The sequence below is a fragment of the Esox lucius genome, chromosome 6, assembly GCF_011004845.1.
Source record: "Esox lucius isolate fEsoLuc1 chromosome 6, fEsoLuc1.pri, whole genome shotgun sequence".
NCBI classification, from domain to species: Eukaryota; Metazoa; Chordata; class Actinopteri; order Esociformes; family Esocidae; genus Esox; species Esox lucius.
Genome location: NC_047574.1, coordinates 16,046,791 through 16,060,231, shown reverse-complemented (window position 1 = coordinate 16,060,231; position 13,441 = coordinate 16,046,791). Strand labels below are relative to the sequence as shown.

At 38.9% G+C, this 13,441-nt stretch overlaps 1 protein-coding gene across 9 annotated transcripts in view; it reads left to right on the top strand.

Annotated features, from left to right (window-relative positions):
* Window positions 1-13,441, top strand: part of LOC105010548 (protein bicaudal C homolog 1-A) — a 75,374-nt gene that overhangs the window by 18,241 nt on the left and 43,692 nt on the right. For all 9 annotated transcript variants that reach the window (XM_020047678.3, XM_010869899.4, XM_010869898.4 and 6 more), the window contains exons 2-3: window positions 189-235; window positions 11,336-11,405. In XM_020047678.3, the coding sequence (XP_019903237.2) occupies window positions 189-235; window positions 11,336-11,405 (117 nt within the window). The remainder of the gene's footprint in view (window positions 1-188; window positions 236-11,335; window positions 11,406-13,441) is intronic.

Here is a 13,441-nt window from a genome sequence, read left to right as displayed (position 1 = left end):
TTTCAAATAAAAATATGTTTAAATATGTTGAATGCAAAAATGTTTGAATTCAAATGGATTTACCACATACATTTTGGGATTTAGTCCTGTTATCCCCACATTTCCAGGACATTGGAAAATCTAAGTATGATTTGGTTATTTAGCATTTAGTGGTTTCATCCATTTGTATTTTGTGCTCTCCTCTACAGCTGCCACTGAAGGAAGAGTCAATGGTGGCGAGGATTTCTTTCAGAAGGTATGTCTCAAGTTTGTATTATTGGATTAGTTTAAATTGTACAGAAAGCACTTCCAGGTGATGGAATTAAAGCAAGTTTCAGGTATTCCCCTTCTAGCGTCCTGCCTGCAGAACTAAAAGTTTCAAATACATTAATATAATTTTTACATTTGTTTGCACCTGTGTTCTATTGTGGACATTCTGCAGACTATGTACAGACCGAGATGGAGGCAACAGAGTTATACACATTCCATTTCAGTTCTGTTTTGTTGGAAATGAAATGGTTGGAACTCAACTGAGTTTAAATTGTTTTAAAACTCAGTTGAGCTTTTTGGTTTAATATTTCTTACCGCAATTACACTGAAATCCAAATGATAACTTGAAGGGACCTGTAAAGGTTTATTGAATGCTTCTTCAAAATGCCTTTTTAATTAAGTGTTTGAACTCCCTCCATTGTATATTAATGGACTATAGTTAACTAAATGATGGACAGTGGTTCATTTTAGCATTTTTCTTTGTCTATTTTCCATCTTTGGTTTTGAGCAACGGGGAATGAAATGTCAAAGCAGGAAGCAATTTAACTGTCCTTAAAGTCATTTAAAAACCAAGAAATGCAAACCAGACGCCCTACCAAGTTTTAATAATTTTTTTTGCGCTTTAAATATGTAGCTTATTCACTTAAACATATCTGACATAAATGTAGGTGGTGCCTTGACTTCCCAACTATGCTTTTCCCAAGCTGCTTCCCTTTCTTTAAATGGAACTGCCGTTATGCCAACACTATTAAAAAATGCTTGTCAGAAGTAAAGGGTAAATGGTAAGTTATTGTATGCATTAATTATATTTGGAATGTGACGATAGGAAAAGGGCGATAAGTGGTGCCTTTTTACTGAAGAATATCTGTTTAAATGGGTCGGTTTTCTATCTAATAGCATGACTGCCACATAAGCCCAATTAATATCAGGGAAATAAACGTTGTAAAGAGAGATCTGAAACTATGGTTTAATACTGGATGTGTATGAGATGTGTGGATTACTTTGAAGTCAATGGTCTTAATTGGGCTGTTTCCTTCCCTCAGCACACACACTACATAGACATTTCTGCAAACACGCACACAGTGCCACACTGTGGGTTGGAGTCCAGGCAGTCACTTAGAAATTATCAGCAAGATTTTATGAGATCAGTTGTTCACAAAACAGAAAATCTGAAGAAAAACAAAACCCTCTTTCAGGCATTTGCCTGTGGTAGATCACTGTCTTCCTGTCTGCTTGTCTTCAGGCCAGCTCTCAGAGCCATACCCCCTTTCCTCCCTCCTTTGAGGCCAAGCATTGTTTCCCATTAAGATCATTGTATTCAAAGGTTTGTAATGTATTGTGATTTTTATCTATGGTGTATTTTACATACTTTAGGTGAAGGCTAGTATATTATTTTGTGAGACTGCTTAACCGTTTAATTGAAAGATCATGGGATATTGAACAGTGACAGGCTGTTGGAACATCAGATTTTTGGATGGAGAACCACTGGACATTTAGGACAGGGACCATTATGGCTTTTCATGTGTTGGATTGAACCATGGGTAGCTGGGCTGTCTTGTAGACTATGGACTACAAAGTTTTAGTGGAGCCTCCTTCCTCATCACTCTGCTGTGGTTACGTAAACAGTGCCACTTTGATATACACTACCGTTCAAACATTTAGGGTCACTTAGAGATGACCTTGTTTTGAAAGAAAAGCCTTTTTTTTTTTATCCATTAAAATAATTTGAAATTGATCAGTGAATTAATCTGGAAACAGCAGTCTTTTTAGCGGAATATCTATGTAAACGTACAGAGGCCCATTATCAGAAACCATCAGTCCTATGTACCAGTGGCACATTGTGTTTGCTAGTCCAAGTTTATCAATTCAAGCAGCTAATTGATCATTAGAAAAATTGTGTTAGCACAGCTGAAAACTGTTGTGCTGATCAAAGAAGAAATAAAAGTGGCCTTCTTTAGACTAGTTGAGTATTTGATCCATGCGAGAAATTGCCAAGAAACTGAAGATCCCGTACAAGCTGTGTACTACTCCCTTCAGAGAACAGCGCAAACTGTCTCTAACCAGAATAGAAAGATTAGTGGGAGGCCCCAGTGCACAACTAAACAAGAGGACCAATACATAGTGTCTAGTTTGAGAAGGACGCCTGATACAGGTCCTCAACTGGCCTCTTCATTAAATAGACCCCGCAAAACAACAGTCTCAACGTCAACAGTGAAGGGGTTACCCTGGGATGCTGGGCTTCTAGGTAGAGTTGCAAAAAAAAGCCACATCTGGGCAATAAAGAGAGTGGTGGTGTGATGGTGATGGTCTAGAGGTGCTTTGGTGGTGGTGAAGTGGTAGATTTGTACAGGGTAAAAGGGATGTTGAAGAAGTGAGGCTATCACTCCATATTGCAACACCATTCCATACCCTGTGGACGGCAATTGATTGAAGCCAATTTCCTCCTACAACAAGGCAGTGACCCAAAGCACAGCTCCAAACTATGCAAGAACAATTTAGGGAGGAAGTTGTCGGTTGGTGTTCTGTCTATAATGGAGTGGCCTATCAAAGATTAGCCCAAAAGGCTATAAAAAAAGGAAATGTTTTAATCTTAAACTCAAAATATGAGAGAAATCCAAACTTTACTTGAGGGACACATTCGCTATGAAACTACGAATTCTTAATAAAGAAATACATTTTTTATTTTAAATCTGACATATGCACTCCCCATATGCACTCCCCATATGCACTCACCCCTTGCGCAAAGGGAGAAGGGGAATTATGGGAGTTTTTTTTACTCAAATTGGGACTGATAAGAATGTTCAAAACTAAATATCTTGACCAATTCTAAGATAAGCCTTTTTTATGAATGTGTATCCTATTGAAAACAACAAAACCACTATACATAAGTACAATTCCACAGCATTTACAGAGCTCTGTGCCTAGGTTGCCTCATGGCATCATGGAAACCACAGAATCCAAACATTGTTGGATTGGTTTTTCCTTTTTTAAATACATTTTATTATGATAAGTTGTTTTTAAATATTAGATATATTCTGTAGTCGCTCTTAATTTGGGATAATATTTTGAACTGTTAATTATATTTTCATCTATGTAATTTCTATGTAATTAACCAAATTCTGTCATCAGTGGGTACAGATTTGAGTGTCTAAAGTGAATGTCTTCATAAACATAATGGAGCTTAGCACAGGGATGTTTGGCATATGTTCAATTAATGCGATCAGTCTCATGGGATGATAACGACAGAGGATGGATCACTGACTAAGATCCTCACCTCTCAGCTGATGGAGAAACAGTAGAACTACCTCGCATCTCCCACCCACGTCCCTTTACCCCGTCGTGCTCTGTTTCCCTCAAACACACACACGCATACCCACACACCCAAACACAAGCCAGCTGAATCAACAGCTGCACCAATGCGAGACAGGAAGTCCACTCTTATCCATGTTGACTTCCATCGTGCCACATGCGCGCACACGCACACATACACACACTCACGTGCACGTGCACATGTGGCTTTTCATGATGTTGCCACAATGATATCCTGTTCCATTTGGGTTACAGCTCTGCGTATGTAACTGCTCTGCATACAAGATCCAATCATCATCATTCTTAAAGGAACATATGCATTATTTGAAAAGGCTGCAGTAGCAGAAAGGGTAAAGGAGTGGAACGTTAAATGTTTTTAACCTAATTTGTGCAAATTTCTGAACCATTTGAGAGGTATTTTCTGGCCTCTTCATAAAAATAAACACCATCCACCCTTAAAATTTTGTGTGGTCTGTCATAAATCACTCCCATCTGGAGTGCCTCGCCAAGAACAGTAACTATATGAGGAAGCAAGTTCCTGAAATAAAACCATATAGAGCAAAATAAAGAAGGATAACGTGAATGGGTCAAAAAAGTTTGGATTTTAGTGAAGGTCTACACACCCATTGCATAGTTTTCACATTTCAATGCCTTAAAATTAAATCTGAAGAGAATTTAAGTGGAGCAGCTGTCTACGACAGTGCTTCTTAACTGCTGGGTTGCAACCCAAATTTGTGTGACGGGTCTCTGAGGTATTTAATTTTTTAAGAATATTTTAACAAATAACCCAGTCTGAATGTAAACAACTAATTCCAAGTAGAAGGTGTTTAGAAATAATAATGATAATGTACATACAGTAATAAAATTTTAAATAAATATTTTTAAAGTTTTTTTCAATATAGAGCAGATGTACAGTAGCAGGTTTCTTTGGCTTCAAACGAGTGTGCTGCCGACACTTCATCAAGAACTTCTTCAATAATTTGTCATTTGTTTCTCAACTCCTAATGTTTATCCACAGATAAAAGCAGCACTACAATTGCTTGAAGAACGGTGTACTTTACATTTTATCTCTTTACTTGTGCCAGAGCTGTCAGGATTGCTCTGCAGTATAGCATTTTGTTCATTAAATTCATAAGCTCAGGCTACTCCACACAAAGTCTTGCTTGTCACCCACCCAGATTCACTCAGAGCTTTACATTATTTTTAGATCAAAGCTGAATGAAGGCAGGATCTGCAATGGATATTAATGTTCTGATTTCACTTTGTTTATCCACCTCTGTGAATCCAGAGGCCCCCCTCTTATCTAATGAAAATGAGCAGAGTATTGAGGCACAAGAGCATGTGTGCCTTTTCTTACGTGTGTTTGTGTGGGCGCATCCTCCTGTGTTTCATGCATGAGGGTATCAGTTCAGCATCAGGTTGGCCCTTAGTCTTTAAAATAATTAATCACACTGTAGCCTAAACTTCAGCTTAGGTTTGATTTAGGCCTGGATCAAATGCCTGGACACCCAGACGCTCTCTAGATTTAGGGCTGATATGCTTTATACAGTAGCATAGCAGTGCAGCTATTCTACTTGGTGCCTTCATCAACAGCACACTGGCAGGGGACTGTAGGATTATAGGATCAGACACCAGCAGCTTACTTACCTTTACATAGACTACAACATTTTTATGGTGGCATGACACTCTTAACCCTTTTTTTGACGTAATGCTGGTGTAGTGTCATGTCAGTAATGACCAATGATAACCTTTCAGACAATTAAATAAAGTGCTGCATCAGAAGCGTCTGTACTGTTTTAGACAGTAGAATTCTGCATATTCAGGCATGGAAGGTTTAGTTTTGGTTACTGTAAATGTTTCTGATTGTCATGTGTGGTTCATGGTAGGGTTTTTATTCAGTTGTTCATGGTAGGGTAGCAAGATGCGTTTTATTTTTAGTAACTATCTTGGCAATGGCCAAACGTATGTGGACACCCCTACTAATTATTGAGTTCAGGTGTGTCAGCCACACCCATTGCTCACAGGTGCATAACATCCAGCACATGGCCATGAAATCTACATAGACAAACATTGGCAGTATGATTGATAGGTTGTGCTGAAGAGCTCAGTGGCTTTAAACATGGCACGGTCATAGGATTCCACCTTTGCTACAAGTCAGTTTGGGACATTTCTGCCCTCCTAGATAATTGTGAAGTGTAAGCATCTGAGAGGAACAACAGCCTTTCCACAAAGTGGTAGATCGTGCAAACTCACAGAGTGGAGCCACCGAGTGCTGAAGCGTGTAGCGCGTAAAGATTGGTTATCATCTGTTGCATCACTCACCACAGAGATCCAATCTGCCATTGGAAGCAACATGAGCACAAGAGCTGTGCGTTGGGGGCTTCATGAAATGGTTTTCTATGGCTGATCAGCTGTACGCAAGCCTCACATCAACATGCACAATGCCAAGCATCGGCTGAAGTAATGTAAAGCACCCCGTCACTGGACTCCGGAGCAGTGGAAACGTGTTCTCTGGCATGATGAATCACGCTTCACAATCGGACATTCTGGTGTGGCGAATGCCAGGAGAACGCTAGCTACTGGAATGCATAGTGGCTAATGACCTCTACCAAGTATTAAATGAATACATGGTTATACATTTATGTAAAAAAAACACCAGTTTCAAATATTGTTTGAAATCTTGAAAAACACATTTCAAGTTTTACCAGTAGTACTGTTTCTTGACAGTAGGAAAAATATATATATATAAACTAAGACAATTATGCACAAACTTGTTTCTTCATTGTCGATATGTTTCAAGCTAGTTGTTTTTCAGATTGACCCAAAATCCTCCAATTGACATTGAGTGGCCACATTTGCCCTGATTCCTACACTATTATTTTTACTTCAATGGATTTTTAATGTTTGATTTGAATGTTGGAAGAGTAATAATGGCAATATACAAAAAACCTTCCCATCCGCATTTTGTGAGTATGTATTAGCAACATCTGCAGGTAATGGTCTATGTGATGAAATACATAAATATAAAGGGATAGCCCAAAGGGACTTATAACATTGGTTTTCTTTGATTATCTTGAGTAGGTTGTTTAGATCTTGGGGAGAGAAATCCAATGTAATACTCTTTTACGTTGTTTTTGAAAGATATCAAAATGTGAAGACTGTGCATGGTTTGTTTTGAATACCTTCACTATCCATTGGATACCATTCTCGGTTTCATTATTAATGTAATTTGTATATTATGGGGAATATACTCAGCTTCTTTTATTGTTATGAACTGGCTGTGCAATCATTCTGGGCTTTTGTAAACACCTTTTACAAAGGCAAATGTTTTCTAGTGGATGCAACAATGAGGAATGGTCAAATATTATGTTGCTTTTCATGTTGTCACAGTATAAAACCCCTATATTTATTGTATCATGTGGTATCATATCTGATTATAGTCAATTGAGTGACCTTTCCTGGAATGTGGGTCGTTTTGTAAATGTCAATATTTTGTTAGAAATTAATTAATTTGAAACAGATGGACTGGACCATATTTTTTCTGGTATAGTTGAATAATGTAAAAGTCCCATAGAGAATACAAATGCGAGTTGGGTTTCTTTTATGGGACAAAATCATTATGTGGAATTAGGTGGAATGCCTGGGTGACAAAAACCAGAAACCTTGTTATTGGCAAATAAGTCTGATACAATTGGGAGGGAGTAGGCTATGGGGGAGAGGTGAGGGACAAAATTCCTGAATGAAATGAAAAACAAAACGTCCCAGAGATGTGTTGTAGTCATTCGTTAGAGAAGATGGACATGCCTTTGTTTATAGAAATACGTTAATATAAACATTTGAAAATGTATTAACTCACTACTGTAAGTGATCATGACATTGAAAATGTGCAAGAGAAACAGTGAAAGAGGAACAGAAATCCAAATCTCTGATGCATTCCTGGTGTGGAACATTGGGAACTGGTGCAAGAGAGTCAACTGTAAACCGTTGACTATATCGTCCTCATAGTTGGAAGCAAAACAGAGTTTCCACATAAAGTCCTAGCATGTTAGAATCCTGTATTAGAATGAGTATTTGGCAAAATTAGAAAACAAACTGCTCTCTGCTGTTCAAAGCAAGGGCTTTCATGACAACTCCAACTTGGCGGAGGCTTTCCCTGCCATTAGACGAAGATGATACCCAAGACCATCATGAGCCAAGGTTTTTAGTGAGAAAAGGAAAAATGCAACTCAAGAAGACACATTGTTTTTCTATATTGTGTAATGTTTTTTTGGGCTACAAATAGATTTGTTTTCATGTTTTTTTCAGTTTTTCTGTCACTTTGGTTCTGTTATTAATAGTATGTAAACTGATCACACTTGTAACTCATTGTGTTGCATTCAAAACAACAGAATTTTCTTTCATTTGGTTTTTAAACATCTTTCATCAGAAGATCTTTGATTCAACCACTAGGTTTTTGTTTTAGTTAAGTCATCAAAACATAATATGGTCTTTCAGTTTAATCATTATAACTATCAATTAGCCCAAGATCAAATAATTGTATGTGTTTCAAAATTACTCTTTGAAGTGCTAAAGGTACACTGTTACAGTTTATTTCACAGTTTTCACATTAGATAAAACTCTTAAAGCCCATCACCTTTGATTGAAAATAAGTTCTATAATTTCACATTACATAATCAAAACTGTAATCAATGAAGACATAAACCTAACATTTACTGCTACGTGGGTTTTGTCTCAGGAATTGTGACAAATACTACCAGAAATAAATCTCAATGTTTAGCACACACTACACTAATTTGCATCAATTTTGTCTTCAGCATGATATCTTTTCCATTTCATATCTTAATGTTTCATGCAATGCTGAAAAAAAAACTTTTGGCATGGCAAATTTTAATCTGACATTGGTCACCAGTGATGTCATCCTTGGCTTATCCATAGGCTGAAGGAGGATGACATGCTCATGGGGATGGCAGTCACAGACCTTCGCTTCCATAATGAAATTAGATTATGGGGCCAGGTGTAGGGTCAGAAATCGGCCAAAACCTTTCCTGGATCACCTCTGAGTGGTCGAACATTATCCCACACAATTACAATGAGGAAGTTAATGAGGTGTGCAGCCCCAGCATTGCAAGACCCAAGAAGGGGCTAATCTCCTACCCTCCTATCTTCGGATGTGACTGCACACATGGATATTTTTTCCCCATGTTGTCCAAGCGCATGGACAGTTTTTCATTGGTCAATGATATTGTGCCGAAACTGTGTTGGGTTTTGGCTAAGTAGAAGCCTCATTAATCAACAAAGATGTACTGATGATGGTTCACAGCAGCTCAGTTTGTAGTACCCTGTCCAGGCGCTATCAGGCTTTTCTCCACTACCTTGCCGTCTATCCTGCTCCATTTTCAAAAATATTGCCAGTGTTCACATGGTTTAAATGGTTATATGGTTTCCAGTTGTGGTTACAATTATGGATGGCAATCATGTCCTGTATTTGACAGTACAGTATTGTACTTAGGCACAGCAGTATTCTTTTGTGGCTTACACTGCCAACACCAAGGTTGTGGGTTTGAATCCCACAGAGGTCACATACAAATCTATGGCCTTAGGGTGGGGATTCTGTACTTTTCAATCTGCATATAGTATAATAAACAGTGCAAAATATATACAGTATATTCAATGGTTGATAAACTGATGTTGAATCACGTTTGTACTCAGTCAATGTCAGGTGTGATTATGAAAAAGGCCTTTTTGATGATCTGTAGTGTTTATTGGACTAGGAGCTGTGATTTGACCACACACTTGGGTGAATAGTACCAAATCAGCTAAAAAAAATAAACTGTAATGGAAAATACTTAAACATGAAAACTAGGTTGACTAGTACATAACTTGGTATTGTTTTCTTCTGAATTGTTGTTGAGCATCATCACAATCCGCGATGCTGCAAAGCTGAAATATGTTGGTTGCATGGCAGTCCATCACCCCTTATGGTCTGTATACACGCAATTATTAACTGAGCCAACTCCTAAAAAGATGAGTTATGTTGTCAAGGCATTTATTTACAGGCTTAATGCATTTGTATATTTTTGCAATTTCAAAGGACCCAATCAGTCAAATGTGAGTTTATATATGGCCCTGCAATAACCATAACCATATTTTTGTCAGTCATATTGTGGACCATAGGTAACACTGTGAAGCATACAATTGCCCAAATTATGTATACTGTTTTGGATGCCACTCTTGTCTTTTCATTGTGTTTGATTATGTTGTTTGAAGGGCTGTCCACTCTACCATCAGTGGCCTTTAAGAGTTTATGTCAAATGGAAAATGCACATGTTCAACTAGCACTGGCCTACAGATGTTCGAGTCTGGCGCTGCAAAATCCGTATAAGTCAGTTTGTCCAAACACGGAAGAATTCAGACATTTCCTGTATGAATAATGTGCTGCTTCAAGATGGAAGCAGCATGTAACTGTATTGCAAAATGCAGTACAGTGACAAATAATGGATGACAATCTACACGATATAGGATGGGACTGTTACTATACTGAGTACTGTACCACAGTGGCGTCGTTAGGCCTGGATCTTTTATGAATAGCCCCGGATTTCAAATTGACCAAAAATAATAATAATATAAAATGAGCCCCTGATCTATTCATCTATAATTCCGATCGCTCATTATGACAATGTAGACGTGTAGGCCGCTAGCGTGTACATTGAGATTTTCTGGATGTACATTCAAAACCCTGTATTTTCTGCCTGAGGCGGGGCAGGGGGTGGGCTCAATCCCCGAATCTATTGTGATCCTAGCCACGCCTCTGGTGTACCACACTGATCATGGGCGGGGCCATCTGTTTTGAGCATGTAGTCTCTCTCTGCATGCATTCCCATGTGAGGTTTGGATGTCCTTGCATAACCACTGAAGCCCATGAAGAACATGGGGCAGCCTTATACTAAAGTGCATAAGGGACCAGTCATAGGGTGCTCACATGTCCAAGCAAGTCTGAGTTAATTCCTTCACCACCTAAAAACACAAGCCTCTGGTATGTGTTAAAACAAACAATCACTACAGGACCTTTGTGAAGACAAGGAAATTGAAGAACAAGGACAGATCTCTACGCTTAGGAGGTTTTCTGAGATTAGTGAGTGGCCAGTCAGCAGGCCTCCATAAGGCGATGCAGATGGTTCATGTTTTTCAGGGCTGCACTGTTTGATCCCTAGTTGATGTTCAGGAAGTTAGGCGAAGGTGAGCGTGTGGAGGTTCGTAGTACCTCAGAATAAAACACTCTGTCTTCTCTACCTAGACATTTTTTTGGGGGATTATTTTTTGTTTCAGTTTTGTGCACATGCTTCTAGTTATGATGGGCAGGCTTGTCAAAGGCCTCTGACGTAGATTGCAGCCGACACGTTTCACATGTATGCCGGCCAACAACACCCAGTCCACTTTCAGAAAATAAGTAACATTTGTTTCAAAAGGCTGGTTTGAGCTAGATCGCCATTCTGGTTGATTTCCCCATTTTCGTTTTTCGTTTATGACATATGCACACATTCTCTTCTCTTTAAGAGTTCAAGGACTTTTCAGATTTCTTCTCTCTTTTTTGATTGTAAACCTTTTCTATAGTTGCTCTCCATAGAAAGTATAGGGGAGTAGAACCAATGAACTGAAGAACGCTGGGTTTATGTTATGTTTCAAATGACACCTGTGTTTTGTGTGAATCAGTGGGACGTATGCACTTATCTATCATCTTCAGTTGTATTTTATTGAATATGACCAATATTTCTTTCAGGTTATGGATGAAACCAAAACACAGATTGCCTGGCCTTCCAAACTGAAGATTGGAGCCAAGTCCAAAAAAGGTGATTGTTCTTTTTTCACCCATTTATGATGTCCAATACATTATTATTGCCTTGCCTTGTTGCAAAACCACCATAGCAAGTACAGGACGTGGAAAGTCAAGACATGTTTCCTCCACAGATGTCTCACCAGGCTATTTTGATTGTTGTAACACTGTTTGATCAGCCGGGAAGGGTTTAGTTGGTACACAAGCTTTTACACATTCACTAGTTTTACAACCATGATTGAGATTGAAGGGGCCTGTCACTGCCACAAGGAGTCACTAGAGCATGACATGACTGTTCCGACACCCATCCGTAGAACATGGGCAGAAGTTTTTTTGCCCAATGCTGGAACACCAGGCATCGTCTGTATGCCGCAACCAGGATTCGAACTTCTGGCCGCAGTGACAGAGCTGTACAGCAAGGCAGGGTCTAAGAGTTCTACGCCACCTGGGGGCCCATTTGATGTGATTCTGCAGATACAGTTTCTCGGTGATGATATGAAAAAGTGCATAACACCCCCCCACACCCCCAGAAAAACCGCCCTAAGTCATTTGTAACTTAATTGGCTTAATGATGTAACTTTAGAGGCCATTAGGAGGGCTGGAGCAGCGTTCATCCTTGCTCTTTTTTAAAAACACATGTTTATCAAAGACAGTGCATCAATCAAAGACGACAACTCTTATCTTTTGCCGGTTATTTTAAAGTTTAGAATTCTAATGAGAATTTGTAAACATTTGTGACTTTTTATGAGGGAGGTTGAGTCATGTGCATGTAATGTCTGAGTTGTTCCAGGTCACCCCTGCCAATAAAACACTACTGCTATTTAAAGCTCATCTGTGGGGGTTGGTTTTGACATGACCCCTTTTTTTTTACCCCAGGGGATGCCAGTGCGTGTTTTCAATGCCAGATGTGAAATCCAAAAACATTATGTAACTTCCTGAACTCCTCCCATTTGATGAGTTTACACTGGAATCTTTTGAGAAGCTCTACTACCCCCAGTCAATTTAGAGAATGTGTCCCACCCAACCTCCTAAGTTCATTCACAAATCTAACTTCCATTGGGAGAACATTTAGTCCATTTAAATTCAGCCCAATGATTTGTTGGCATTCAGACTTCCTGATATCACTGCTTTTTGTGCCTTTGGAGGAAAAACACAATCACTTCTGAGCATGTACTTAACTACCACAGGGGAAGTACATTGTCTTCTGGGTAAAATAATCAGAGCTGACATCTGCATAGAATTCCTGAAAATCTTACACCTGTGAGTTTTAACTGAGGTTAGCTATAAACTCAAGGGACCAGTCAACGAGTCTTTTCGTGATTATTGGTCTGAGGAAGTGACAGGCTAATCGTTTTTTTGCAAAAACATTTCAGCAACATGCTGGCTATTCCAAATGTTGAATAGGTACAAAAAATCTTTGGTGTACAAATCATTGAAAATATAAAAAACTGCATTTGAAACAATTTGATACTGGTGAAAAATCTAACATACAAGACATTTCAAAGTTAATGGACAAACAACTTACTTATTCAGAACTGCATTGCTGTCTAATTAAAGAGCAAATACAAGTTAGGTAATCTTTTTGAGAACATGTGATAGCACTCAATCACAACTCAAGAGCCTGTATTTATGGGCAGTGATTTGTCTGCTCTATTCATTTGAGTCATATGCATTTAAAGGGGTGATCCACCCCCAGAAACACAAATCATGAAACCGTTCAATTCGATAAATTAGGCCTTGGCCCGCAAAGGTTGATGTCCGGCACCAATAGTCTAAACGAGAGCCAGACGAGGCGGAGCCCCTGATTGGTTGGCAATGTGAATTTCCCTTACACCCATATCTGTTGAAAGTAGAACAAGCTAATGTTATAAAGCATTTTCAAAAAATATTTTTTTTCCCTTATTCTCACTATGGATAATGTTTAGTCTAGGGTCCTGTGGGTAACTCGGTTGGTACAGTGTGGTGTTTTCTCCGCCAGGGTTATGGGTTCGACTCCAATGGGGGACCAGTACGAGAAAATATATGTATTCAGTCGTTCTTATTTAGGTTCCC